The 27,169-nt window shown below is 39.8% G+C and overlaps 1 protein-coding gene across 3 annotated transcripts; it reads left to right on the forward strand.

The window, feature by feature from the left end:
• Nucleotides 1-3,550: 3,550 nt before the first annotated feature.
• On the forward strand, nt 3,551-27,169 carry KNG1 (kininogen 1). Of its 3 annotated transcripts, XM_063113462.1 has the most exons (11): nt 3,551-3,745; nt 6,075-6,185; nt 8,217-8,301; nt 11,221-11,393; nt 12,519-12,626; nt 16,835-16,919; nt 17,787-17,959; nt 23,069-23,176; nt 23,298-23,384; nt 24,707-24,784; nt 27,089-27,169. In XM_063113462.1, exons 1-11 carry the CDS (start codon nt 3,551-3,553, stop codon nt 27,167-27,169), a joined length of 1,284 nt encoding a protein of 427 aa, XP_062969532.1. The 3 variants fall into 3 exon arrangements, with proteins under 3 accessions (XP_062969532.1, XP_062969536.1, XP_062969527.1); XM_063113466.1 differs by lacking the exon at nt 12,519-12,626; XM_063113457.1 differs by lacking the exon at nt 27,089-27,169 and having other exon boundaries at nt 24,707-25,510.

Below are 27,169 nucleotides of genomic sequence, written 5' to 3' on the forward strand. Positions count from 1 at the left end.
TATAATACGCCTTCTCAAATGTCTAAAGCCCAACTTCCTGACATCACTCTTCGTGTCAGTGACACTAACATTCTTTAAGTTTTATAGACTAGAAATATTTATTGCTTCTTCCCTTTTCTTGATACCCAATAAACTCTATGACAGCACAGACTTTATTTTGTTCATTAAAGTGTCTAGTGCATTCTAGGTGTTTAAGAAATCTTTGTTTAATGAATTGATACTGATGAAAGAAAATGACATCAGTCCAATCAAGGCACCTAAAATGGAGTTGGGAGGACATTTCAGCTTGAGCTTCAGTCATGTCTCATCCAAAGACACCCTGAACTTTTGAGCTGTTGCAATCAATCAATCACATCCAAAGGCACCCTGAACTTTTAAAGTCTTTCAATCAATCACCAGGGTCATGACCTCCTGGAAAAATAATAGCCAACACATCTGTTGACCATCTGTTGACTGTTATTCCACATACCCTCTGTCGAACTGAAAAATTTTTAGCTGAGGACCATCTCACAGACTGTTAACAACCAATCCCTTACTGCCGACACTACTTGAAGATGCTAGCACAAATTGTAATGCTTGACAGAAATCTTTTGTAACCACCTCTCTTTCTGATTGGTCCTTTTTCCTTTATAAGCCTAAATTCATTCTTTGTTCTCTGGAGCACTTCACAGGGTAAGTTGGAGCATGTAATTGGCTGCAGTCACTCATATTGGGGTCAAATAAATTCTTCATTGTTTAAGCCATGCCCCAGTTTCTTTCCAGGTCCATGATATAGTAAATATTTTGAGTCCAGAGATTTTCATGTGTTTTGTAATTTAATCTTTACATTCAACTTATACAGGTAACATAATTGTATTAGAATAGGCAGGCTGCTGTAACAAACTCAGTGGCTTAATGATTTAGAATTTGATTTCTCTTTCATGTAACAGTTCAATGTGGGTTATAAGGATGTAGTCATCTATATGGTGATTCAGGGTCCCAGGCTCCATTCATCATGAAGTTCTTCCCTTCCCTTGGACTTCAGTATTTTTTTCTGGATCCTCTACATCCAACCCAAATGGGGAGAGACTAGAGGATCATGAAGGTGGTTTTTATGGGATAGGCCTGGAAGTAGCATGCATAAATTATGCTCACATTTTCTTGGCTAGAACTTAGTCATATGGCCCACCCCTAATGCAATGAAGATTGGGAAATGAAGTCTAGCTGTACTCCAAGGAGGAAAGGAAATAGGTTTGAAAAATGAGCTGCCACAAAACCATGTTTTAGATGAGGTAAATGAAGCCCAAAGAGATTTAATTAATTGCTAAGGATCTTACAGTTAGTAAATTGTGGGACTGGGATTAGAATCCTGATCAGCCTTTTCCAAAGCCACATTCTTTCCTCTTTATTACACTGCCTGTATACACTGCCAAGTCCTTGACTATATCTTTCCAACTCCTCCTGGACAGTGTACCGTCATCATTTCCTTACCCTTTCAGCTTTCAGTTCCTCCATCTCTGCTGCCTTTTCCTTCCTCTCAGCCTGGGAACTTACCCAAGTCTCATTCACCGTTATTTTTTTTCTTACATCCCCCCATTAGAATCAACCTTCTGCCATCACCATGTACCTGACACTACTTCAGTAAGTCAGGAATTCTCAACATTAGGTAATTGTAAGGACCAATTACCAGCTCCTGCACATATATTACCCCATTCGCTCCTCATAAAAGTCCCATTAAGATGTTATGATCTTCTACATTTTACAGGGGAGAAAACTGAGGCTCAGAAAGATTGTGTGACCTTGACTAGCAGTTAAGTAGCAGAACTGGGTTTGAATCCAGGTTGCACTTAACTTGCCAAGCTCATGTTCCTGCCATACCAGTATGAGGCCACCATTCAGCCCCCATTGACACCTCTTTCCAGGAGCTCTCAGGGAGACAATTGCCAAGCCAGAGAGATCTTATCAACAATAAGAAAGAATTCTACCTTGTTTCAGTGGGGGAGAGGGTGAGACTTGAAGGCAAACATCTACTAAGGGCTAACTCATGTCTTGAACCTTCCCTTAGATCTCCTTTCTCCTAATAGTCCAACTTTATCAAAAAGGTTGCTTGGACACCCTGTCCACTCTAGGGACAAAAAGATGCTACCTTTTCCTCATCCGTCATGAGGGTCATGGTCAACACTCCTATAATTAAAGATGGGTTAACAAGAGAGTAGCATAAAGTATTTATTTAATCAAAGTTTAACATGACATGGGAGACTTCAGAATGAAGACCCAAAGACCCAAGGGAAAACTGTCCATTTTTATGCTTAGATTCGATGAAGCATGGACAACCACATAGAAATGTGATTAGACAAAAAAAAAGAATGATCTGACAAGAGTCAGAAAGAAAATCTCAGAGTAATGGATGGTCCTTTAAATGAATAAATGTTATATTATGAAAAACTTTTTCTACATCTTTATTTTTCTCATTTCAACATAAAGTGGTAAAACTATATTATGGAATGTAGACCAACATTTGGAAAACTAGTGCCTTATAATTGATATTCTCAACCGAGTTCTGAGGCTGGCTGTTGTACAGAATGGTGGAAGAAAGATAGAGTAATAGTCCTAGGTTTTATAGCTGGCTTTGGGGGAGAGGGGCTCTAGTTTCTATGGCCTGCTTTGGGGAAGGAAGAAAGAGCAGGAGAAGGTAGTAAGAAGGAGAGGTCAAGTCTGAGTCCCTCTTGGCTTCCTTCAAAGTACTCAAGATGCCATAGTGCCGTACTTTGAGGTATCATTTTCTGAGTCCCAACATCACCAAACCAGAAATAAGAAGCAAGGACAGAGAATGCAGGGCTTCACTCCACCCATCTCTTCATATGCTTCTCCTTGGTCTCCTCCACCCTGCGGAACATTTTCCTGTATAGAACTAATGCGATTGAGCAGAGATGCTGGCTTGGCCAGAGACCAGGTGGGATGTCCGTATTTTATTTTCAGTTGTGCCAACATCCTGGATGGGACTCCCAGAACTCACTTGATGTCCCTGTGCATGAGCTTCCCAGGAAAACAATAAAATTGATAACAGCCTGCTTCTATGCAGATAGATATCCTGCAAAGAAATGTTATTTAAAAGGATTCCGCTCATTGTACTAATTGTTGCATTCTTTACACATGTAATGACCTTCATGAATTGCTTTGGGAAAGTCACAAGGGAATAACAGAGCCAGTTGGTGGTTCTCCTCCTTTATTAGATTCTGCTCTGGTTTGCTACACAAAGTTGTGCAATCACCTGGAAGCATGCCTTGTGCTCCCATGTGCTTTTCAAATGCAAACGATAAGGTCAACAACCCCAGTGTTGTAATATTCTAGCCTGAAATGTGGTTGGATAACTCAGCAGAGCCATTTGCCCTTTTGGAATAGGGCAAACAGCATATGGCTGCAAGAATCCAAACAGGACCCTGAGTGCTGAAGCAGAGAGGAAAGAGGACAGAAGAGACAAGAGGCTGGAGATTGTTAAAATCAGCATCCAAGTTGGCTCCGGGTTCTTGGTGAAACCATCCCTCAGCTCCCAGAAGGAGACTATTAGATCATGAAACTAATTGCCATCCTTTTCCTCTGCTCTAGGCTGCTATCAAGTTTAACCCAGGAATCATTGTCTCAGGAAATTGACTGCAATGATGAGGATGTATTTAAGGCTGTGGACGCTGCCCTGAAGAAATATAACAATCAAAACCAAAGTGGGAACCAGTTTGTACTGTACCGCGTAACTGAGGTCACTAAGATGGTGAGTGAGCTGTGTTTAACTTTGAAGTCACTTGGGACTTGTGCTGTCACTCGGAGCTCAGGCCTCACATTCACACACACACACACACACACACACACACACACACACACACACACACACACACACACACACACACACACACACACACACACACACACCAACCTCTGAAGAACAGATACTCAAAGGCTGATGTTTACAGCTTTGAAAAAGACCAACATCACTCTCTAGCCTGGGGATGGAGGGCAGGGTAGAGAGTGATGTTGGTCTTTTCTATGTCCTTGGGCCATAAAGGTTGGCTTCCTAGGTGATCAGAGAAGCAGTGCCTGGGGGTGAAATGAAACTAAGGTAGATGGAGAAATTTGAAAGGGACTAAGCAGAGTGGGAGAATCCAGGAACTCAGTCAGGCTGTTGCAAGAGGATTCACTGGGTCTCTGGCCCTAGACTAAAATATAAAGACGTCCAAACCTTAAATGGAAGGGGGCACTTCATGGCGTATGTCTGAGAGGAGTCAGGAATGAGATTAGCATGGTTCTACTGCATTAGACAAGATATCTATCACGAAGTTTGTATGGATGGATGAATCAAGATTAAGAGCAATTTTTAGTTGGTTTTTAATGTTCTTTTATCACTGCATTGATGCACTCAGGTAGGAGACAAATCCTGGCAGGATGTGTGATTCAAAGAAATACAAATCTTGCAAGAGTTTATTTACATACATTTCACTGTAACAGGCTGTGTCTCTTGGATAGTTAAGCAATTGGTTACTTCAGCAGAAAAAAAAAAAAACAACCAACCATGTAACATCACAAGGATAAAGAAAAAACCACAGTGGACTGGATTTTGTTTTTTATTCTGAAAGTAAAATCAAGCCATTTTGTTTCCTTGTCTAGAATAGTCAGGTGAGGAATTTTGCCTCCTGATGCTATCAAGCAGCAGTTTAGTGGTGGTGTCTTCGTTGGCTGACATCCATGAAAAATTTGATTTTTGAACTAAAATGCCCATATAGTCATCTTTTTATCTTTACTTTGCCATGTGGTTACAGCTTCTACCACCTCCTGCTTCATAGACCTACATTATCAAAACCTTGGAGACTATCTTCTTTGACTCCATCATCTCCCAGATACAAATACTGTGGGCAGGTAGGCTCTGACAAGCACTGCCCTGGGGCCTCCTTGCTCTCAGTTGCAAAGTGAGGGACTGGACAGCATCACCTCCCAGGTCCCTTACTGCTCTGACATGCCAGGATTTTGCATTGGAAAGCTCACTTAACTCAGTACCTTTGCACTTTAGAACGTATTGTTATATGACATCTCAGAAAAATTAGATCAGGCATAAAAAGGAATGAAGTACTGACACATCTTACATGGCTAAACCTTGAAAACATAATGTAAAGTGAAAAAAAGTCAGACACAAAGATCACGTGTTGTATGATTCCATTGATATGGGATGTCTGGAATAGGCAAATACAGAGACAGAAAGTAGATTATTGGTTGCCAGGGGCTGGAGGCAAGGGGGAATGGGTAGTAACTGTGAATAGATACAAGATTTATTTGGGGGGAGATAAAATGGTCTAAAAGGGATTGTGTAAATATATGATAGGTCTTCAAAAAGTTTATGAAGAGATTCCTATTGTCTTCCAATTCTACTTTTCCATGAACTTTCTGATGTACCCTTGTATTGAAAAACATTGAATAGTATACTTTAAGTGAATCTTCTGGCATGTGAATTAGATCTCAATATAGCTGTTTTAAAAAAGATACATTAGAAAACAAAAGACAGACTGCTGCCAAAGCCAAAAGAAAAAAACCCAAAAATAAAAATACCAAAATCACACATAATTAATCCTACCATACAGAGATAACTGTTAACATTTTTTCAAAGAAAGGTCTCTTGTTTGTTTTTCTAATTGTAAAAGTAGTATATATTCATTAGGAAAAAAGTCAGACAATTCAGAAATGTTTGTTTAAAGAAGAAAGTGAAAAGTAATTAAAATCCCACACTGAGAGACAAACATTTTCACAGCTTGCTGCATATCCTTCCAGACTTTTTAAAGACAAATACGTCCATATAAATCAGTTTTTACAAAAATGGGCTAATAGTATGGATACTGCATTGTTACCTTTAAAAACTATATTTATAAGTATATTATAAACATTCTTCCAGGAAAATACTTATAATATTTATAAAATTTAGATATATTTGTAATGACTGCATTGCTCTCATCAAATCAAACCAAGATCAATATTCATAGCTATATCAGAACTCACTCAATTTATTGGCTGTTGGGTCATTCGGATGAATCCTAAATATCTTTGACTGCTTTTTTCAGGTTGTTCCTGATATATTTTATTCCTTCAAGTATCAAATCAAGGAGGGTGATTGCCCTGTTAAAAGTGGCAAAAGCTGGCAGGACTGTGACTACAGGGAAGCATCAGAAGCTGTAAGTGTGTTGTGATTCCCAAGCCTCCAGTTTCTCCATTGAGCCTGGCAGATTTTGTACTTGTGCAGGGATAACTAATATTCTTGAGCCTGTTTATGAGGAATGCACATAAACTCTCAAATGTATAGAAAAGTCATATGCTTTACATTTGTATTCTTGCATAGACAGAAAAATCACGTCAAGACCAGGAATTAAACATGGAGAAAACCCTCCCATGAAAAGGGGGCTCTAGAGACCAATTAGGCCATGTGGGTCAGGCCCCAGAGAGACAATAAATCAACATTCAGGCTGAGCTGAAGGGCTGCTGAGGGGAGAGTGTGAGTGCTTCAACTGCACAGTCCTGAGTACAAATCTTGACTCTGCCTCCAACTAGCTGTGTGATAGCAGGCAAGCTGCTTGACCTCCCTGAATTGGGGCTCTTCCCTGTAAAAGGGAGATAATATTGACCTCATCAGGGTGTTGGAGGATGAAATGAGATAAATTATGCCAATGACCTTGTTCACAATGGCTTCCTTAACCAAACTCTTTTTTAAAAAAATTAAGAATATTCATGAGATGCAAAGCTAATTGTCACCTCTCCTGCCCATGATGTGAGTGCCAGATTCATAGTGGGAGCATACCCCTTACCAGAAATTACTTTTGTACCCCTCACCCCCTCCCAATTATCCCTCAAACTCTCTCCCCCTCCCCCTCTCCCCCCCACTCCACTATGTAGCCCTAGGAATGTTCCCTCCCTCTGGTGGATCACAGCACCACTGTGGTCTTTCTTCCCTGCCTTCCTTTCTCTCTTAGCTCCCACATGTGAGTGAGCACATGCGGTATTTATCCCTCTGTGCTTTGCTTATTTCACTCAACATAAGTTTCTCCAGGTTCATCCATGTTGTTGCAAATGGGAGTATTTTGTTCTTTCTTATGGCAGAGTAGTACTCCATAGTACATACATACCACAGTTTCCTTATCCAATCTTCCATCAATGGACATTTAGGTTGTACCTTAACCAAACGCTTAACATGCCTGGCACAGCACAGCTGGTTGTTTTGCCTTAATGAAGGGAGGCTGAAGACTGTATCTGCCTCAGAAGCAAGCCTTTCTTTTCACAGTCCACGGTTTCATCTCTTTTATGTTAGGACATTGGCATCTTGTATGTGGTTTGAACAGATAGTCATCTGCTGTTGTAAAAGAGCACTGGACTCCAAGTCAAGAGGACAGGATTGCAGTGCTGGTTCTGCGCCTCAGTTATCTCATCTGTAAAGGGGAGATAATTAGCTGCTGTGCCCAGCACTGCCTGCTGCACAGGGCTGTGGAGATGAAGAGAGATGTGCTTTATCCTGATAAAATAGCATCTGTCACTTAGGAAAAGTCCAGTGCATTTGACTGAAGACTGATAAGACAAAAAAAACTGAAAAACACTTTCAAACAATAACAATCAGCTGCCAGTTATTAAGTACCTACCATGGGGTGGGCCTCTATTGGACGTTTTATGTATATTTGCACATTTACTCTTCACAATAACCCTGTGAGGCAGACATACATATCTCCTACAAGATGGGTAAATTGAGACTCTGAGATGTGAAAGGACTTGACAGAGGCCACAGCTAGCAAGTGGCAGACCTGGAACTGGATGACACTTTGACTCCAAGTTTCTTGCTCTTTCCAATAAGTTTAACTGAAGCTTATGTGAATAGTACTGACCCATTGAAATTGAGAGGTAAATCAAGAGGAGAGTTTAGCAGGCTGGTTCTAAGGCACTGCAGGCATTTTGGTGAAAAAGAAGTATCTCCAGGGCTTGAAACAAAGACTCAAGCTTAAAAACCTCACCATTCATACTACCTCTTCTCTGATGACTCATGAATATCAGTGGCTCGTAAAAAAAATAATTATTAGGCTAAAAAACTTTCATTCTCTTGTCCAAAAACTCCATTGGAAAAAGTCTTCAAAAGTTGTTTTTTTTAATGCCATATTTAGCAACAGTACTAGGTGGACTTCTCCATCTGAAAGATTAGGATAAATGGTCTCTTTCTTTTCTTTTAGGCCACTGGAGAATGTACAGCAACCGTAGGGAAGAGGGGGAATGGGAAATTCTCCGTGGCTACCCAGACCTGCCAGATTACTCCAGGTAGCTGATATAACGGGGGAGGGGTGTGGGGGGAACAGGTAGGATTAGCCATTTCTGTGTGCCGAGAACACCACCTAGACCAGGCTGCTGTCCCCTCCCAGCAGGCAGCAGTAGCAATGCCATTTGCAGCATTAGGGAGTGTGGGGGCATGGGTGGGGTGGAGTGGCATAGTCCTGTGGTTGGGGCTAGGCTCATGCCAGTCATCTTCTCAGAACTATCCCAACTCTCTCCTCATGTGCTGCATTGTATCACGTGTGTGCAAGGGCTCTGCAAAAGGACGAGAAGACACAAGTCCTGTTTTCTTTTTTTTCGCCTTTTTCGTGACCGGCACTCAGCCAGTGAGTGCACCGGCCATTCCTATATAGGATCCGAACCTGCGACAGGAGCGTCGCTGCGCTCCCAGCGCCGCACTCTCCCGAGTGGGCTCGGCCCCACAAGTCCTGTTTTCTTTTCTTTTTTTTTTTTTTTTTGTGACCGGTAAGGGCATCGCAACCCTTGGTGTGGTGTCGCCCGAACCGCGCTCAGCCAGTGAGCTCACCGGCCATTCCTATATAGGATCCGAACCCGCGGCGGGAGCGCTGCTGCGCTCCCAAGCGCTGCACTCTCCTGAGTGCGCCACGGGGCCGGCCCCGTCCTGTTTTCAATTGTAGTCAGCATCCTACAGTGAGAAAAGCATAGGCTTGGAAGTCAGACCTGACCTGGAATCTGTCGGAGCTCAACTTCTTGGCTTTCCTTTTCCTTATCTAGAAAAGGGAGATAACAGTACTTCCCACTTCACAGAATTGTTGTGAGACTGAAAGGAGATGATACTCCTGAAGGTACAATGCCTAGCAATCAATATAATGTATTCATGATAATCAGGATAAAAATAATAGCTAACATTTATTGAACACTTAGGTGCCAGCCACAGTTGTACGCACTTAACATGTATTGACATTTAATCCTCACAACTATGAGGTAGGCTTTAATATGCACATTTTCCAGATGAGAAAACTGAGGTCCAGAGCAGTTAAATAACATGCCCAAGATCCCACTGCTAGTAAATAGTAGAATTGGTAAAGTAGACCCTCAATAAATGAAACTTATTAAGAATATATTTATGGAGCAACTTATCAACAGATATAACCACTACTAGCTCCTTCCCTAATGTGGTAGATGCGCTAAGTACAGAGGATGCCATTCACCGAGGCCTTCCTGGAGCTGGCCTTCGGCAAGAGTTTTAGTCCATGAGGGCTCCGGAAGAGCATCTTCAGAGTCACTATTGTAAATCACCACAGTGGCAGTTGTGTATACCTGCCTTAGTCATTTATATGGTACCTGCAAAAATTATGTCCCTGGAATTCAGGTTCTTGCAAGAAATTGTGTTCAAAGAAAAACAGTCCAAAACAGAAAAGAAATCACAAGTAATTAAAAATCTTTAATTTTAAAAACGTCTCTGTAGAAATGACAGGGTAGGGTGAAAAATAATTCTGTCACCTAGAAAAACAATTTTGTGCGTGTGCACATTTTCCCTACTCCTCTCTCTCTCAAAAGGCCTTCCTTCTCGCCTCTTAGCCCCAGGCAACCTTCTGAATAAAAGCTGGCCCTGGAGAGTAGGCAAATCGTCCTCCGGCCTTTCCTGCGTCTCCCCTTTCACCTTCTGTGCCTGTCAGTAATTATCAGTGATTCTCTCAAATTCGTCATGGAATTTGCCTCCAGTGTTTTAACTTTGCCCATTCCCCTTATTCAACATAAGGTATACAAGGGTCGGGGGGAAGCTAGACATTCGCAGCCAGCAGATTTTTTCTGACACACGTTTATGGAGACAAGGCCAAGACACGGTTTCGAGGAGAGCTATGGGGGCCCGCTACCCACTCCGGCACGTGGTCGCACGCCGTGGCTCCCCCCCCCGTCCCCCGTACGCAGGCAGCGCACGCGCACTGGGTGAGGAAGCGCAGGACCCCGGGGCGGGGCGGGGTCCGCCCGTGCACCTCTCGCTCTGCTGCGGCTTCTCCAGTTCTCTGGCGTTGGCCTCGATTGACCGGCCGGTTAGGGCCGTCTGTTATGAACGTTCCTTGGTAATTTCACACATACTCCTTTTTAAATATTTTACATCGTTTTATGAGAAACCCTTCAGGGGCTTCCCATTCTTTCAGCAGACAGTTCTTCATTCCCTTCAGAGGGTCTGTGAATCCCCTGAAATCATGTGGAGAATGCTGTATGTGCGTTTTCCTGGGATGGGAGCCATCGCTTTTATCGGATTCGCCAAGGAGCCCGTGACCCTCTGGATATAGTCAGCCACCTCCGCATGCGGTAGTAACGCAGCCACGAGTGAGGCCCCTCGGCAGCACCGGCTTCTCTCCGCCCGCCGTCCCGCACCGCGGCGCCTCGGCTCGGCCTGCTTTCTCCGGAGCCGACCGTCGCGTCTCCCCACGTGCTCGCCCCGCGTGGCGTAGGCTTGACCGCTCTTCACCGCTCGCAGCTCAGACGCCTTCCTCTTTTTCTTAGTGGAGCCCTCCCTGGCCTCACTCCGCCTGTCCAGGCTCTTGCTGAATCATTTTGAAATGATCTTTCTCCAGTTCTGTCTCTCCTACGCGACTGCCATCTCCTTCCCAGCGGTCACCGTCCCTAACGCATTAATGTCTACATGAATTAATTCTATAATTAAAATTACTTTAAAATAAATATAAAATAATTATGCATGATATTGTGCAGATAAGATGTTCCTGAATGAATGATAGGATTTTTTTCCTCTGACTGAAGAGCAATCTTGTGTTCTCCTTTTCTCTAGTACATACTGGTATTTACTGGAAAGATTGTTTATCAGGGCCTTCTAAATTTTCTTCTTTGCTTAGGGCAATGTATCTGAATGCTGATTTCCATAGTTAACGCCGCCTTTTTACCTGCTCTTTGTTAACTTTTACCTGCTCTTTCGTTAAGCCGAGGGCCCTGTGGTGACAGCCCAGTATGACTGCCTTGGCTGTGTGCATCCTATATCAACGGAGAGCCCCGACCTGGAGCCCATTCTGAGACATGGCATTCAACATTTTAACAACAACACTGATCATTCCTACCTCTTTGCTCTTAGAGAAGTAAAAAAGGCCCAAAGACAGGTTTGTTCTTTAATTTTTCATGTCACACAGTATTGCTAAAAATTTGTTAGATCTTTACATTTAGCATTTCATTACCTAAAATAAACCATTGGCTGAAGGAAAATGTATGATTGCACTTCTGGTGGTGAGGAGCTCTTCTGTGTTTTCCTGTGACTAGCATAGAGGATGCAAAAGGCTTTCTCTTTAGTCAAAGGAGTATGATGTAAAGGGGGGAAAGGTGGCCAATTAGAATCTCTTCCTCTGAAGTTTGTTTTTAAAGAGTGAATAGTCACCATGAGATGTTCTTCCCAGAGACGATGAAATGGAAAAGCCATTCTGGCCTTAAGGTTTTTTAAAAAAACTATACCAGCACCTAGTTATCATGAATTAAACATGGCTCCAAAATATTAACTTTTATCTAAAATGGTTGGCATGGCTCTCTGGGTATTCCCTAAATTATAGTTTCCATATCATCAGAAAAAGAAAAAAGTTAATTTCTGAAAATCTGGTCTTTTTATTGGCTTAGCTCACCCAGCTTTTTCTGACAGTTGACTGTGTCCGTTGTGTTTCAGCCTCTTATTATAAGTGACTGACTTTGGTCAGTAACATTCGCTGCATTTGAAGGACCTTACAACTTTCTTTCATGCAAGATGCATGTTTTACTCAATTATGTCCATACACAGCTATCAGGGTGGGACCAGATGAGAATAAAGCGGGAGAAATCATACTACATGATGGTCTGGGAGCTGAGGACCCATCAGTAAAGGTCACTGTCCTCCGAAGTTTTCTTTATCCCTCTGGAAGAGCATTATTATTTTGTGAAATTCAGCAAAACATTTTCTCTCTGCAGCCTGGCAAGGGCATAGTGTTAGAATTTACTTAAGGAAATGTAGTAACTCCATCTATATATTGCGTTTCATTTTCAGACGGATAGGGGTGTGTTTGTGTGTTGTGTGTGAGGGATGTGAGAGTCTCAAGGTGCTCAGTATTTATTCAGTAATGTTTCTACCTAGTAGTAATAATAGTTTATATTTCTTGGCCACTTATTATATGCCAGGCAGTGTCTAAACTCTTCATAACATTTATGTCTCAGTGTGAATAATGTTTAAACTGCCCTTTAAATGGTCACCCCAAAACTGTTTTCAGGTGGTGGCTGGATGGAACTTTCAAGTTAACTATGCAATTGTGCAAACTAACTGTTCCAAGAAGAATTTTCTTGTCTTAACTCCAGACTGCAAGACCCTTTTGAATGGTGTAAGTAGGCCAAACTTTTTATAAATTATAAAGTTCTTAGCATTTTGTTTATAGTATTTGCAGGAAGGGGAACTATCAAGCAGTGGGGGAAGACTGGCACTAAAACGTCAGATGACACTCAGCAATTCATATTCACCTTCACTTGGGAACCCTGAAGCTCAGGTCACTGGTCAAACTGCCACCTGGCCAAAGAATTTGTAAATCCAGCAGTCTTAGCAATAAATATTTACAGAGTATAATAATCAGGGAATAGGAATGGCCTGAGACAAAATGATGACATTGTTGTTTATCTTGTTATGTCTTCACACTTTCCTATCTCCTTTTCTTCCCAGTGTGCTTAATGCCCTTATAATGTTCCTGAGCTCTACTCATCTCACTTCAGACTTTTCTCTGCTTGTTTTCTCACCTTCCCTCCTCTACCTTTATCTTTAATAACTATATCTTGAGTCTCTATCCCTTAGGTGCCCTTCCTAGGATGATATCTTGTTATCTGAATCAAAATTATGTTAAAATGTTGTATCTTAGGGTGGATGTGACTAGTGAATGTTAAGATGGCTAAGGCATGATACTTTCCCAGGGATATTTACATTTGAGCAGAAGACTATGCTTTAACCAAGAAATTACTGCAAGTCCTGTAACTCTGCTTCTAATTCTATTACATGGGATATCCAGACCATGAGATGTTCGTTTTAGTGTTATTTTTAATGGAAAAATATTGGAAATAAATTACATATGCAACATTAAGAAGTGGTTAAATAAATTACAGTATATCTATACAGTAGAATATGATATAGCTATCAAAAAAATTTATAGTTTTTAGTGAGATAATAAAATGGTTGCAATATGTTAAGTAAAAAAAAAGCAAGATACAAAACTATACATACAGATTCATTCAAATATGAGTAAAGTAAATGTAAATATAAAAAGTCATGGAAAACAAATATGCAAAATATAGAATATAGTTAACTTTCAGTTGAAATTATGAGTGCTTTTTCTGACTATACTTTTTGGAACTCTTTAGTACTTTCCAAATTTTCTAATTGAACATGCATTTATTTCATAATTGGAGAAAAAAGTAAAAAGAACACTATCAAGAGAGTGAAAAGAAAACTCACATAATGAGAGAAAATATTTGCAAATCATATATCTGATAAGGGTTTAATATACAGAATATGTAAAGAACCCCTTCAACTCAGCAACAGAAAGGCAATCAACCCAGTTAAAAAATGGCAAAGATATCTGGCTTCTCCAATAAACTCTGCAAAAGTAAAAAAAGAAAAAAAAAAAAGGGCAAAGGACTTGAGTAGATATTTCTGTAAAGGAGACACAAAAATGGCCAGTAAGCACATAAAAAGATACTCAACATCCTTAGCCATCAAGGAAACGCTAATACAAACCACAGTAAGATGCCACTTCATAATTAGATGATGGTTATAATCAAGAAAAGGAAAATTGGAGAGGATGTGGAGAAATTGGAACATTTGTACATTGCTGGTAGGAAAGTAGAATGGTGCAACCATTATAGAAAACAGTTTGGCAATTCCTAAAAAAGTTAAATACAGAATTACTATATGACCCAGCAATTGCACACCTAGTTATATGCTTAAAAAAATTAATAACAGGTTCTTAAGCAGATACTTAGACATGAATGTTCATAGCCGCACTATTTATAGTAACCGAAAGGTGGAAACAACCCGAGTGTCCATCAACAGATGAACAAAGTGTGGTATACACACACAAAGGAATATTATTCAGCATTAAAAAGGAATAAAGTTCTCATACATGCTACATCATGGACGAACCTTGAAAACATTATGCTAAGTGAAATAAGTCAGACACAAAGTATAAACAATGTATAATTCCACTTACATCAAATATCTAGAACAGGCAAATTCATAGTGCCAGAAAGTAGGTTGAAATTTACAAGGACGTGGGAGGAAGGATTATGAAGATTATTGTTTGTTGAGTACAGAATTTCTGTTTGGAGTGTGAAAACTTTTGGAAATAGTAATTGCATGACATTGTAAGTGGAATTAATGCCACTGAATTGTGTACTTTAAAATGATTCAAATGGCAAATTTTATGGTATATATTTTACCACAATAAAAAATACAGTTTAAAAAAAAAGAGAGAGGAACCCTCTAAAGTCATACACTCTCTTAATTAACTTTAATTAACTCTATTAATTATTAGTTAACTTTGAGTCATCTGTCCATTTAAGCATCTCTAAATGCCTTCTGTATTTTATGCTTAGTTAGCCATTTGAGGTTGCATAGGCCTAAATGCCACCTAACATTAATCTTCCTGCATCTGTTTGTAAGGCTTCAGTTTAGTTTTCTCATTGCAACACAGAGAGATGCAAGGGCTGGTTGAAGTCGCAAAGCCAGTCAGATTTTTGGTATAACTTCTTTGAGACTCCATTTGTAAAATAGGAAATGATAATAACACCTGTCTCACAGAATTTTACAATAATTAAAGGAAATAAAATATAAATGAAATATTTTCCCACAGTTGGTAAGATTTAAGGCGTGCTATTCAAAGAGTGTTCCCTGGACCAAGCATCAGCATCGCCCAGGAGCTTGTTAGAAAAACAGAATCCTGAACTTCACCCCACACCTACTGAATCTCAATCTGCATATTAATAAGGTTCTCAGGAGATTCATGTGCAATGTTAAAAGGATTGAAAGCACTGAGCTGGCCAGTTAGCTCAGTTGGTTAGTAGTGCTGCCTGCTAACACCGAGGTCAAGGGTTTGGATCCCCTTACCGGCCAGCTGCCAAAAACCAAACAAAAAAAGTTTTAGAAGTACTGATTTAAGAAGTTTCATAAGTACTCAATCCATACAGCATATTAGAGTCACCTGGCTAGCATTAAAAAATATCTAATCGCAGGCCATTCCCCCCAAGCATACTGATGTAATTTGTCTGGGGTGGGTCCCAGGAGGCAGAATAATCTAAAAGTTTCTCAGTGAGTCCAAATGTGCTGATAGAATCAAGAAACGCTGGGCTACTCCCTGCATTTTTTTTCTCATCCAAACTTAAGGTATTTTAAGTATGGTACTCCCTATATCTTTTTAAAAAATGTATGTGTTCCTTTATTGGAAATAATATTCTCTTATATTTTTATACTTCACTGCTTTGCCATGTTGCCTTTTTTATTCATTTGGCTTTTCCCTCGTACTCCAGGAAGGATTATTTGGATGTTATTATTTATGTTATTACTTTCTGTTTTCTATTTCATTGGTTTTGCTTTTATCTTTATTGTTTCCTCCTTCTTGTTTTTCTTGTTTATTATTTTTACTTCTAATGTCTTGTAATAAACACCTAGGTTTGATGGGTTTTTTGTTTGTTTTATGCCTCTCTTAAATTATGAAATTATGTAAAGTCATGAATTAACACTGAATACTGTTCTGGCAATACTCAGTTGGTTAGACTGCAGCTTTATAACACCAGGGTCATGGGTTCAGATCCCTGTACTGGCCAGCTGCCAAAAAATAAATCATAGGTACTATATGAAAATACTATTTAAATGAATTTTCATTATGTTATTCAAGTTTTCTATGATCTTACTTATTATTTATTCACTTGGCCTTAGATTTACAATTATTAAATTTTCCCACCGCAATTATAGCTATTCATATACCTCACTTTTTCTGCTTTAAGTATTTTGATTCCATGCCTTCTGGTCTATGCCTTTAAACAATAAAATTCTACTTTTTACTACTTTTATGGGTTTTTTATTACCTTGAATTTTACTTTGTCCAGTATCAGTAATACTCTAGCTCCGTTTTTGTTTATATTTGCCTCATATAGCTTTGCTCATTCTTTATTTTTAAGCTTTATTTATCTTTATCATGAAATATAATTTTTGAAGCTGTTATAAATGCATTTTGTTTTTAACTTAATCCAAAAGCCTTTGACTTTTTTAAAAAAAATTCTACCCATTTTCTTATATAGTTATTATTTTCATACTAGGTATTCTTGTCATCTTATTTTGTGTTTTCTGTGTGTTTGTGTATGTGTATGTGTTTGTTGTATTTTAATTCTATTATCTGTTTCTTATTCTGTTTTGCAGTTAGACTATGTTTTATTTTGTTTTTAATGCAATGATTTAGAAAGTAGACCTCGTTTTTAATTTTACTAGTTGTTTACCTTAACTATTCACAAAAACGCTTTTAATTTATGCACTTACATGCTTTTTAAAAACCAGGATATGGCTGAATGTACAGATAATGCATACATGGATCTTCAGGAAAGAATTGCTTCCTTCTTACAGAACTGCGACTTTTATCCAGGTGAGGAGTAACACATGTTGGCATCCCAATAGTGGAAGAGTGGTCCCAGACAACTGGCTGGGTCTTTTCATATAAATTGTATTTTAGTTCCTATGACATTCTACAAAGTCTATGTAACCTACAAACCTTGCTGTAAACGCTGTACCCCTTCCCTGCCCAGTTGCACTGCAGTGAGTACAGCTGAGACTGCTCTGCAAGTGGCCAGAAGGAGGTACCATGATGAAGGGAAAATTTATGTTGTCTGGGCAAAGTTGGTCTTTGGGTACAATGCCAGCTGGTCTTCCTTGTGTATAAGTTATCCTTAGTCATGTGTTAGAGAAAACTGTATCTCATTTTTAACCACTCAGAATAAAATCCTTCCAATTAAAGTTTTTGTTTTGTTTTGTTTTCCTGCATGTTATAATGGGGGGAAAGGTAGGTAGTGTTTAGTTTATGGTCAAGTTAGTGTTTCTTATAACAAGAGTTGGCTTTTCTCATACTTGGAAATAGTTGTATATATTCCACGAGGAGAAGCATTACTGAGAGCCACAGGACTTAAACTTTTCCCATTAGAGAGTCATTCCTTTAAATTAAACATTGTTTTTTATAGTTTCCATTAAAAATGCAAATATTCAGAAAAATGTAGCATATTGATTGAGTCACTGACACCTTTCAATTGGATATGTTTCTCTAAAGACACTGGGCTCTGAGGAAAGGAAAGAAGAGAGGCAGGAAGCGAAGGTCAGACAGACAACCTTCGCCCACTCACTGCTAGGCCTGGGGTACCATGTGGCCCTCTATAAACATGGATGCTGGGTCTTGTGTGGGAGAGGTGCTAGGCTAAACTGCTCGTTCAGTGCACAAGCTGATAAAATCTGATTCTTTCAGCGGAGGATTTTGTACCAACACCTCCCCAGATTTGTCTTGGCTGCCCCAGAGATATGCCCGTTGACAGCCCAGAGCTGCAGGAGGCTCTGACTCATTCCATCGCAAAGCTTAATGCAGAGAATAATGAAACTTTCTATTTCAAGATTGACACCGTGAAAAGAGCAACAGAACAGGTCTGTAAATTATGCTACAAAAATACTGATACTATAGTCAATGTGCAAATTGCCTACTCATTTTGCCACTGATCTTGGCTCTGGATTGGGAAACAGTATACTTGGTAATGAGATATGGTAGATTTGAATTCCAAGTCCACTGCATGCTTGATGTGTGATCTTGGACAAGTCTCTTGGAACATTCTCTCTGTTTTCTATCTGTAAAGGACTGGGATGAGGATCAAAGATAATGCATGTCAAATCACTTTTAAAACCCTAACATGCTATATAAATACTAGCAACTGTTATATAATTAATAAAATTCGTTACTCATCTCTCATTATCACTTAGTGCTTTGGGCTCAGCCATATTGGTCAATCCATCATTGCCCAGAGTTTCTCCACACTCTATTTCTGTGTTGTTTCTCCCACTCTTCCCTCTGCCTGGGGTGCCCTTCCCTCTTACAGATGTACCTTCTGGGGATTCATCTCTCCTTTCATGCCCTGTCAACAGAGGACAAAGAGTACCTCAGTTGGGAGTCAGGAGACTCAGCTCCACCACAGCACCTGCCAGTCACGTCCCAGGTGTCTCCAGGTGGTCATTTCAACTTTCTCAGCCTTTGTGGCCCCATCTGTAAGATGAGTGGCTAGTTTAGAAGAGCCCAAATTCCTACCAGCTACAACAGTCTAAAACCCATGTGTTCGTGGAAAGATTTCTATTCTAGAGACTCAAAACTCTCTTCCTAATACAAGCTAAACAAAAGAGTCAAAATACAAACAAACTGTTACAGCAAGCCAATATGATCTTCATAGTCTCATGAGAAAATTCTCACTAAAAATTTCATGCTTTTGGCTCAGTAGCTGAATTTGTAGGAACCTAAAATAAGAGTCTTTATATGCAATGATATCCACTGCAATTTTGATTATAATTTTAATTGTAATTGTCAAAATGATCTAGAACATGGGAATGATTAGATAATGCCTGGCCTCTTCTCACAATGGAGTATTAAACAGCAATTATAATGGATCTTTGTGAGGAGTTACTGATGTAGGAACTGTCTATGTTTTATTAGTGTGAAAAAAAGGGGCCATACAAATGAATATACATTATGTTCTCAGTTATGTTATAAAAATGTACGGAAAACAATACTGAAAAGAAATGAATGCCTCAGACTATACACACAGTGGTGGTTTTTAGGAGATGGCACAATGGGCTATTTTATTTTCATCTTTCTATTCTCCTGTTAGTTTTACAAAAAAAAGAAAACAAACTTTATGAAAATAAATGAAAACTGACACTTTGATCTGTCTTCTACTGGAGCACTCATTCCTGTCCTGGACGCCTCCACCCCCTCTCCTTGGTTTCACTGTCATGTGACCATATTAGCCATACTTGGAGGGGATACAATCCATGCTCCTCTTGTTTTTGTTGGCTTTACTTTTCACTTCATGTTTTTGCTTTCTTTTGAAAAAGGGAATTTCACAAGAAATTCATATATGCATGTCAGAGGTTTGCTATCAGGAGAGAATCACTCATTCCTAAACATGAATATCTAATCCTCTTAGCAGTTACAGTTCTCTCTGTAAATTAACTAATCAACATTTGTGAGTGTGTGTGTCTCTCTGTGTGTGTGTGTTAAGGATGTCAGGGGAACACCAACAAGTACTGCAACTAACCAAACAAAGCCGACATCCCCTCAGTTAGTTGCCAAATCAATCTGAATACTGAGAGAATTTCAAACTTACTTTAAAGAGATGAATCTTTACTGATTTTTCCTTTTAAAGAGAGCAGTTTGACTGCTTAGACGTGTTGACACAAGGCAGTGTTGGTGGAAACAGACAATTTACTGCAAATTAATTAACCTTATGATGAATTTGATAAAAGCCAATCTCCAAATGACCAATTTGCTAAATTTAATTCCTCCCCTCTGGATCCTGAATAGAGTTGAGCCATCAGTTGTGATTTGAGTCACAAATTGCCAGCTTTTTAAAAATTTTATTTTATTTATTTATTTATTTATTTTATTGATTCATAATTGATTATATGTTTTGGGGGTTCAACATTGATGTATGTTGATCAAATCGATATTGTCAGCATATGTGTTATTATAAATCATACCTATGCTTCATGCCCCTTATCCAATCTCTCCCCATGCCCCCTCCCTCCCTACTCCCACCTCTGATAACCCTAGATTTCTTCTCTCCTTCTGAAAGAGTAATGGTTACCCTGTTGATTTGTTGCCTAGATGATCTGTCCAGTGCTAAGTGAGGTGTGTTCTGGTCTCCCACTATTGTCATAGAGTAGATGCTTCTTCTAGCACTCCAGAATGGGCTTTGTGGAAAGAGGCTTCTTTCCTCTTCTTTTCTTTGGTCTCTGCTGGTGACTCTCCTTGTGTCAATGCACCGAAGTGGCTGGCAGGACATTAGCATGGTGGTTGTAGCGTCTAACCACTTTTGTGGCAGCCATGGCCATTGTGGTGGCTGTGGTCACATGGAAGTGGTGTTTTGGGCATGCTCCTTGCCTGGTTGTGGGAGGAGGTGTTGGTCCCCAGCTCCACCTGTTTTTACATTCTAAGATGTAGTTGCAGAGCAGCTGGGTGGGAGGGGGAGAGAGGAAGGGGGAAGGAAATAGGGTGGGAGAAGGAGGAAGAAGAGAGGGTGTGGTTGAGGCCCCTGGCACTCCCCTCATTCCTGCAGGGGAGACTAGGAGGCTTCCAGTGGTGGCTTGGTCATTGCTGAGCTGAATGTAGATGTCAGGAGGGTGTGGCCAAAGCTCTCAGTACCCCACTGCCCCTGCTCGGGAGCCCAGGGTGCTTTCTATGGCAGCCTGGTGGTCGCTGCTGGGCTGGTTGTGGGTGTCAGGGGCATGGCTGAGGCCCCCGGCCCTCCCACTTCCCTGACTTGGGGGCCAAGGGGCCTTCTGGTCCTCCTAGGTTTTATAGATGTTCTTTGGTGAAGTGAGACCTTTACTAGTTAATATCAAACTTTGTCTCTGGTATACGGGTATTTTGTTTTTCTTTCAGTTCTGTGCTGGATTATTCACTTTTCCTACTTAAACTCCACTGGAACTAATTTGTTGCCCTTTGCTTACTTCTGAAAGGGGGAACTTCTGGTGGGGACCAGCACATGAGCTCTGTAGTTGAGCTAAATTGCTGCTTTGTTGCTGATTCTCTGGGGAAGGCTTTTCGTGCAGCTCAGGTTTTAATGGTTGACTTTATAGGTTCTTCTGGGTCATGTAGAAACTCTGGTCTGGAGCTCAGTCTTTTCAGAAAACTGCTCCCCCTAAAGTTCTGTATTCCTGACCAGTCTACACAGAGTGGGCCTGTGCTGATGGAGGGGCAGATCAGCTGTCCGTGCTGTGTCTCAATTTCTATCTCCCCCGCTGCCCACACTGCAAACACTTCCCATGGGAAGACCATGCACTGGTCCCTCGCAATGACTCACTGGCCTCTGAGTGGTTCCTTTTTTCAGTTATTGTGGCTCCTTGGTCCTATGTGGGTCCACAGGAACCCTGTTAGTGGTCTTGCTGGCCTGGGGGCCCCCAAGGCCCTCCTCTCCCCTGCTGCCTCCAAGCAACTTCATGTGAAGTGCACAGCTATGGCTTTTGCTAGCTCTTGCTCAGTGTGCTCAGCAGCTCCAGGTTTGAAGTGGCCAGGATTCCAAACAATCAGAGTGATCCTTTCTTTCTCTCATCATGGCTTCTCCTGCCTTCATGAACTCCATTGGTCTTTCCTCCCCTTCCCCTGAGCTCTAGCAGCTCCAGCTTGGCTGTCATTGCTTTTTAATAGTTGTAAATTGGCTGATTGTGGAAGAGAGTGATGCTGGGAACCGTCTATTCCACCATCTTGACCAGAAGCCTCACTCCACTTCCCACAAATTGTCAGCTTTTTTAGGTGACATTACATTAATCAACTTTAATGTCAAAAAAAAAAAAAAAAGATTGAATTAAGGTGCACTCTGACATGAGCAAAAGAATTCATGAGCGCTAAACTATAGACTCTAAGGCTCTCTTGGAACCTTCCTTTCCTACTTCCACACATACCTAGATTTAAGTTAATTATTAAATTTGTTCTAATAATTTAAACATACTTAGCCAGCAAAACAATACCAGAAATGGTAAAGGAGTTTAGTTTTTCCTATGACTCTTCTCTCCCCATACTTTTCCCATCACATGTTTCTCCATGATTTTAAAAAACACAAAGAGATTGAGAAGACTGTTATAGTTTGCTCTTACAAAAATGGGATTACACTATCACCCCGTAACTTCCTTTTTTCAATAATGGCTGTCCCTCCAGGTCAACAGATATAGACTCCATGCGTTCTTTTCTTTTCTTTTTTGGCAGCTGGCCAGTATGGGGATCCAAACTCTTGACTTTGGTGTTACAAGTCTGTGTTCTAACCAACTCAGCTAACCAGCCAGCCTCATGCATTCTTTTTAATAGCTACATAATATTACAAACACATACATGTATGTGCATGCATCCACACATACACATACATTTAAATTCTATAATTAAATACTAAATAATTCGGTCAAGAAACTGGGCCACAAAATGCTTAATGGAAGACACCACTGTGTAGTAATTAAAACTGTTTCTAGAGATTAAAATGGTTTCTTAATATAAAAAAAGTAAGAGAAGCAATAGAAAATCCAAACAATTTTCTTAGTTGCATAATTTAATCTACATAATTTCTACAGTGGCACTAACTCAGTATTTCACGAACTGAAGATTTGGCAGGACAACAAGGGTTGTTTAAAGAAAATGTTTAAGTTTTTCTTCCTACTCCTCTTAGATTCTATTACAACTTGAGCCCTCGAATTACTAATGAATTTTGCAGTTGTTGAACAATAAAACTCAGAAAAAAATAAATATAAAATTTATGGCCTGCTTTTATTTTCCCATTTAGAAAAGGAAATGGGACCAACCAACAGCCAAATATTTTAAATATGCACACCCACTAAATGTTTTACTATCAAATGTTTATACTTTTTGGTGTGTTTAACTCTCTAAGACGGTCAGTATATAATTAAAACTTTAAGATTCTTCCTTAAAAATCCTTGGATTAAAAATGTATGATTTTTTATAGAAATATTTACTAAACATTTACTTTGTGCTAATTAATTTTCCAGCTGGTGGCTGGACAGAAATTTTCTATTGAGTTTACAGCCAGGGAAACCACATGTTCCAAGGAAAGTAATGAAGAGTTGTCTGAAAGTTGTGAGACCAAAAACCCTGGTGTAAGTAGTAATGCAACTATCTACTTTTTCAATGGAAACCTATTTGACATTTAAGAACCACTTAATTAAGTATCTCGTGAATAACACTGGTCTCTCTTTTGGTTTCTGTTTTCATAAACAGCAAAGTCTGGTCTGCAATGCTGAAGTTTATGTGATACCTTGGGAGAAAAAAATTTACCCTACCGTCAACTGTAGATCACTTGGAATGGTATGATTCTACTTACAATTGGGGTCAGTTCTGCTCATTCTGAAAATGAACCATTACTGAAAAGAATTGGGGGACCATCTTTTTAAAATGGAGAGAAATCTGACATTTCTGTGCTGATCTCTCTTTTTTTGTGTGGCTAGAAAGGAAAGCAACAATGCTCTTGATCACTTCTCACACGTTGTCTGCATTCCATTGAAGCTTTATTAGGCTCTTCTTAGTGAAGTGCCGTCCCTGCTGTGGGTGAGATACAGCCCTCCACTGCTCTCTGCTTTCCAAGAAGCCTGAGAGAAATGCAGACTCTCAGACCCTACTCCACATCTACTGAATCAGAATCTGCATTTTAACTGGGTACCCAGGGGATTCATATGTACATTCAAGTTTGAGAAGCATTAGTTTTTAAAGTCTTTGTAGAACCCTGGGAGGTAAATAACACTTTCCCCATTATCAAGGATAAGACACTAAAAATTAGAAAGACTCTGAGATCCCAGGACATATAATAATATCACCAGGTCCTTCTTCTGTCCCAGGCAGTATACTGAGAGCTTCATACACATTTTTCATTAGTTCCCCTTATAACCCTGTGAAGTAGGTGCTGTTATTATCCTATTCTACAGAAGAGAAAAGTGAAGCTAGTGGAGTTCACATTCAAATCTAGGTCAAATCAGAATCCACCCTTTTCTCCACAATGCTGATTACTAGTAGCCAGATGCTACTAGTAACATGGGCTTTGGAGTCTCATGTTCTTTGCATCACTGAACACTGCCTCCAACCATCACATTCTCACAGGTAGTAAAAGCGTAGGTAGAAATAATCCACAAATCCATATCTTCAGTGCAAGTTGCCTCTTCTATCCTTTTTCTGATTTAGGTTTTTGTCATGTATGGGTATGTAGTCTAACACAAACATTATACAAAGGCTGCATTTTAAGCTCATGAACTTGTCCTATTGTGTTTCAGCCCAGTAAAGTGATCGTGGATACATGCTACCTATACATTTAGCTCATAAAGCCACTTAGGGCCTTTTAGGATAAAAGCAGGAATGGTAGTAATAGAAATAGTATCAATTAATAAATAGTGTGCCACAGATTTATTCTCCAGCTTATTTTGGAGTGTTAAGAACAATAATATCCACAAATTTTAAGATCAGCCAAAAGAGGAAAAAATATTACTCAGCCTTTCTAGAGCATTAATATAGTTCTTAAAATTTGGCAAAGACCTTCCCCATTGTAAACCAAAACAGCATTGCCAGATCTCAGTCTCTTCTTTCTTCATTGATAGATTCATTTTCCCAGTAATGCATTCATCTTAATATTTCCTGTTTAGATCACATTCCTGAAAAGGCCTCCAGGTTTTTCACCTTTCCGATCAGTACAAGTAAAGGAAACAAGAAAAGGAATAACTGTAAGTGCACCCCACACTTCTATGGCACGTGTACAAAATGAAGAGCAGGATCCAAAAAAAGAACAAGGACCCATTCATAGGCATGACTGGGTCCATGAAAAGCAAATAGAACATGGCCTTCACCAGGGCCATAAACGTGAACATGACCAAGGCCATAAACATGAAAGGGGACATGGCCTTGGCTATAGACATCAAAAACAACCTGGCCTTGGTCATGGACATCAACCTGAACTTGAGTATGATCTTGAACACCGAGGGGGACATGGCCTTGACCACGGACATAAACATAAGCTTGATCATGGCCAAGAAAAATATAAAAATAAAGGCAAAATCCGTGGAAAGCACAATGGCCGGAAAACAGAGCATTTAGCAAGCTATTCTGAAGATAGTTCTACATCTTCTGCACAGACGCAAGAGAAGACAGAAGGGCCAACACCCATCCCTTCCCTAGCCCGGCCAGACAAAGCAGTTACCTTTTCTGACTTTCAGGACTCAGATCTCATTGCAACTGTGATGCCTAATACACCACCAATTCCCACAGAGAGTGATGATGATTGGATCCCTGACATCAAGATAGAACCAAATAAACTTTTATTTAACGCGCTGTCTGATTTTCCGGAAACAATCTCCCCCAAATGTCCTGGACGTCCCTGGAAGCCAGTTAATGGAATGAATCCAGTGGAAACAAAAGAATTTTATGATTTCAATCTCTCTGATGCTCTTTAGTAATTTATGCAGCCATGGGTATTTCTTTAACACTTCATCATTCCCTCTCCCCATTGTCCAAACACAAATATCCTGACATAATGCACCAAAACCCATGAAGCTTCAGAACAGACAACAGAAGTGGTGAGACTCCCAATGGGGACACCATCAATCTCTCTGGACTACATAGAAGTGTGGCAGAATCCTTTCTGAGTCTTCCTTATAAGTTTTCTAAACTAGCACACGAAATGGACAAACTAATGTGCCGTATGGCCTACTGCTATTTGCTTTTCTGATAATGAATGTGTACTTAAAACGTTATGTCATCAATTTTCATACAAGACTCTTGACATTCTGAGTAAACTGTGGCACCTGGTCCCTGGAGGCATGTGAAAATAAGGGAAGTCAAGAGACTGAATGCTGAACTTATTAATGGGGTAAAAAAAATAATAAAAACTTCCAGAAGTCAAAGAGGGAAAACAAGAAAGTCAGGTTGGCCAAAAGGAGAAAAGGAAGAAGTAAATTAATTGACTTTCTGTTTCTAAAATGGGCTAGTTATATCAAGTAGGTACTCCCAGTTGACAAAGCTATTCTGATAAATTCCCTTTCTGCATAAGAGTCTTTCTCATAAGTCAGTAATTTCTGTTTACTCATTTACTCTCTGCAACATGGCTTTTAAATAGGAGTTTTCTGTTTATTTTTTGCCAACATTAAAAGTTCTGAGTTTAATGATAAGGATGGAAAGCAGAAGAGGTAACACAGAATCAGGTTTGTGCTTAGAGAAAATTGTGTTAAGTGAAATAAGCCAGGCACAGAAAGAGAAATACTACATGTCCTCACTTATAAGTAGGAGCTATGAAAGAAAGAAAGAACAGACGATCACAATAATTTATTGAACTTTCAGAAGGAGGGAATAGAACTGTGGTTACTAGAGGTGGAGAAGGGGAGGGTGATCAGCAAGAAATTAGTTAATGGGCACAAAAAATGATTACATATCGTAATGATGAATACGCTCATTATCCTGATTTGATCATCACATATTGTATTCAAGTATTGATAGTCAACTCTGTACCCCAGAAATATGTGTTATCGATTATGTTTCAATTAAAAAAAAGAAAAGTCGGCTTGCTGGGGAAGACATTTTTTATAATTGACAAGGGAGAATTATGGGATGTGATATTCTATTTTGCTCAGATATTCTATTAGGAAATTCCTTTCTAGCCTCACTTTATAATCTCATCATCTTTTTGCTATGACATTGAAGACCATTGACTTTTGCAAAACAGAATAATATGATTGTCTTTCATTGAATTATAGTGCAAGGAAGGCTTACATTTCATAACCCATGCTGAATTTTTGCCTAGAGAAACAAGATGTGGCTTTAAACGGCTACACTGACGTGTGGATGTATATATCACTGCTACTTCAACTTACTGGATGTATTTGAGCCTTTAAGTTTTTATTTCATTTCAAATATTGTCTGTACTTAAATAAAGAATCAATGATGTCAGGAAAAAATCTTACCTTGTCAACTGGTTGCTTCACTTTTTTTTGATTGAACAATAACATCAGACTAACAGAGTTTTACTGTACTTTCAGAGACACCTAAGGTCCTGCGAGTTCAAGGGCCGACCCCCAAAGGCAGGGGCAGAGCCAGCATCTGCAAGTGAGGTCTCTTGA

This window comes from Cynocephalus volans, chromosome 1, assembly GCF_027409185.1.
Source record: "Cynocephalus volans isolate mCynVol1 chromosome 1, mCynVol1.pri, whole genome shotgun sequence".
NCBI classification, from domain to species: domain Eukaryota; kingdom Metazoa; phylum Chordata; class Mammalia; order Dermoptera; family Cynocephalidae; genus Cynocephalus; species Cynocephalus volans.

What these genes read in the sequence shown, in the direction of transcription:
- KNG1 (XM_063113457.1), top strand. Translation starts at nt 3,551, where the DNA reads ATGAAACTAATTGCCATCCTTTTCCTCTGCTCTAGGCTGCTATCAAGT. An exon ending in GACCTGCCAGATTACTCCAG is followed by an intron (nt 8,302 to 11,220) that starts GTAGCTGATATA and finishes TCTTTCGTTAAG; the next exon opens with CCGAGGGCCCTGTGGTGACA. An exon ending in GTGAGACCAAAAACCCTGGT is followed by an intron (nt 23,177 to 23,297) that starts GTAAGTAGTAAT and finishes TTTCATAAACAG; the next exon opens with CAAAGTCTGGTCTGCAATGC.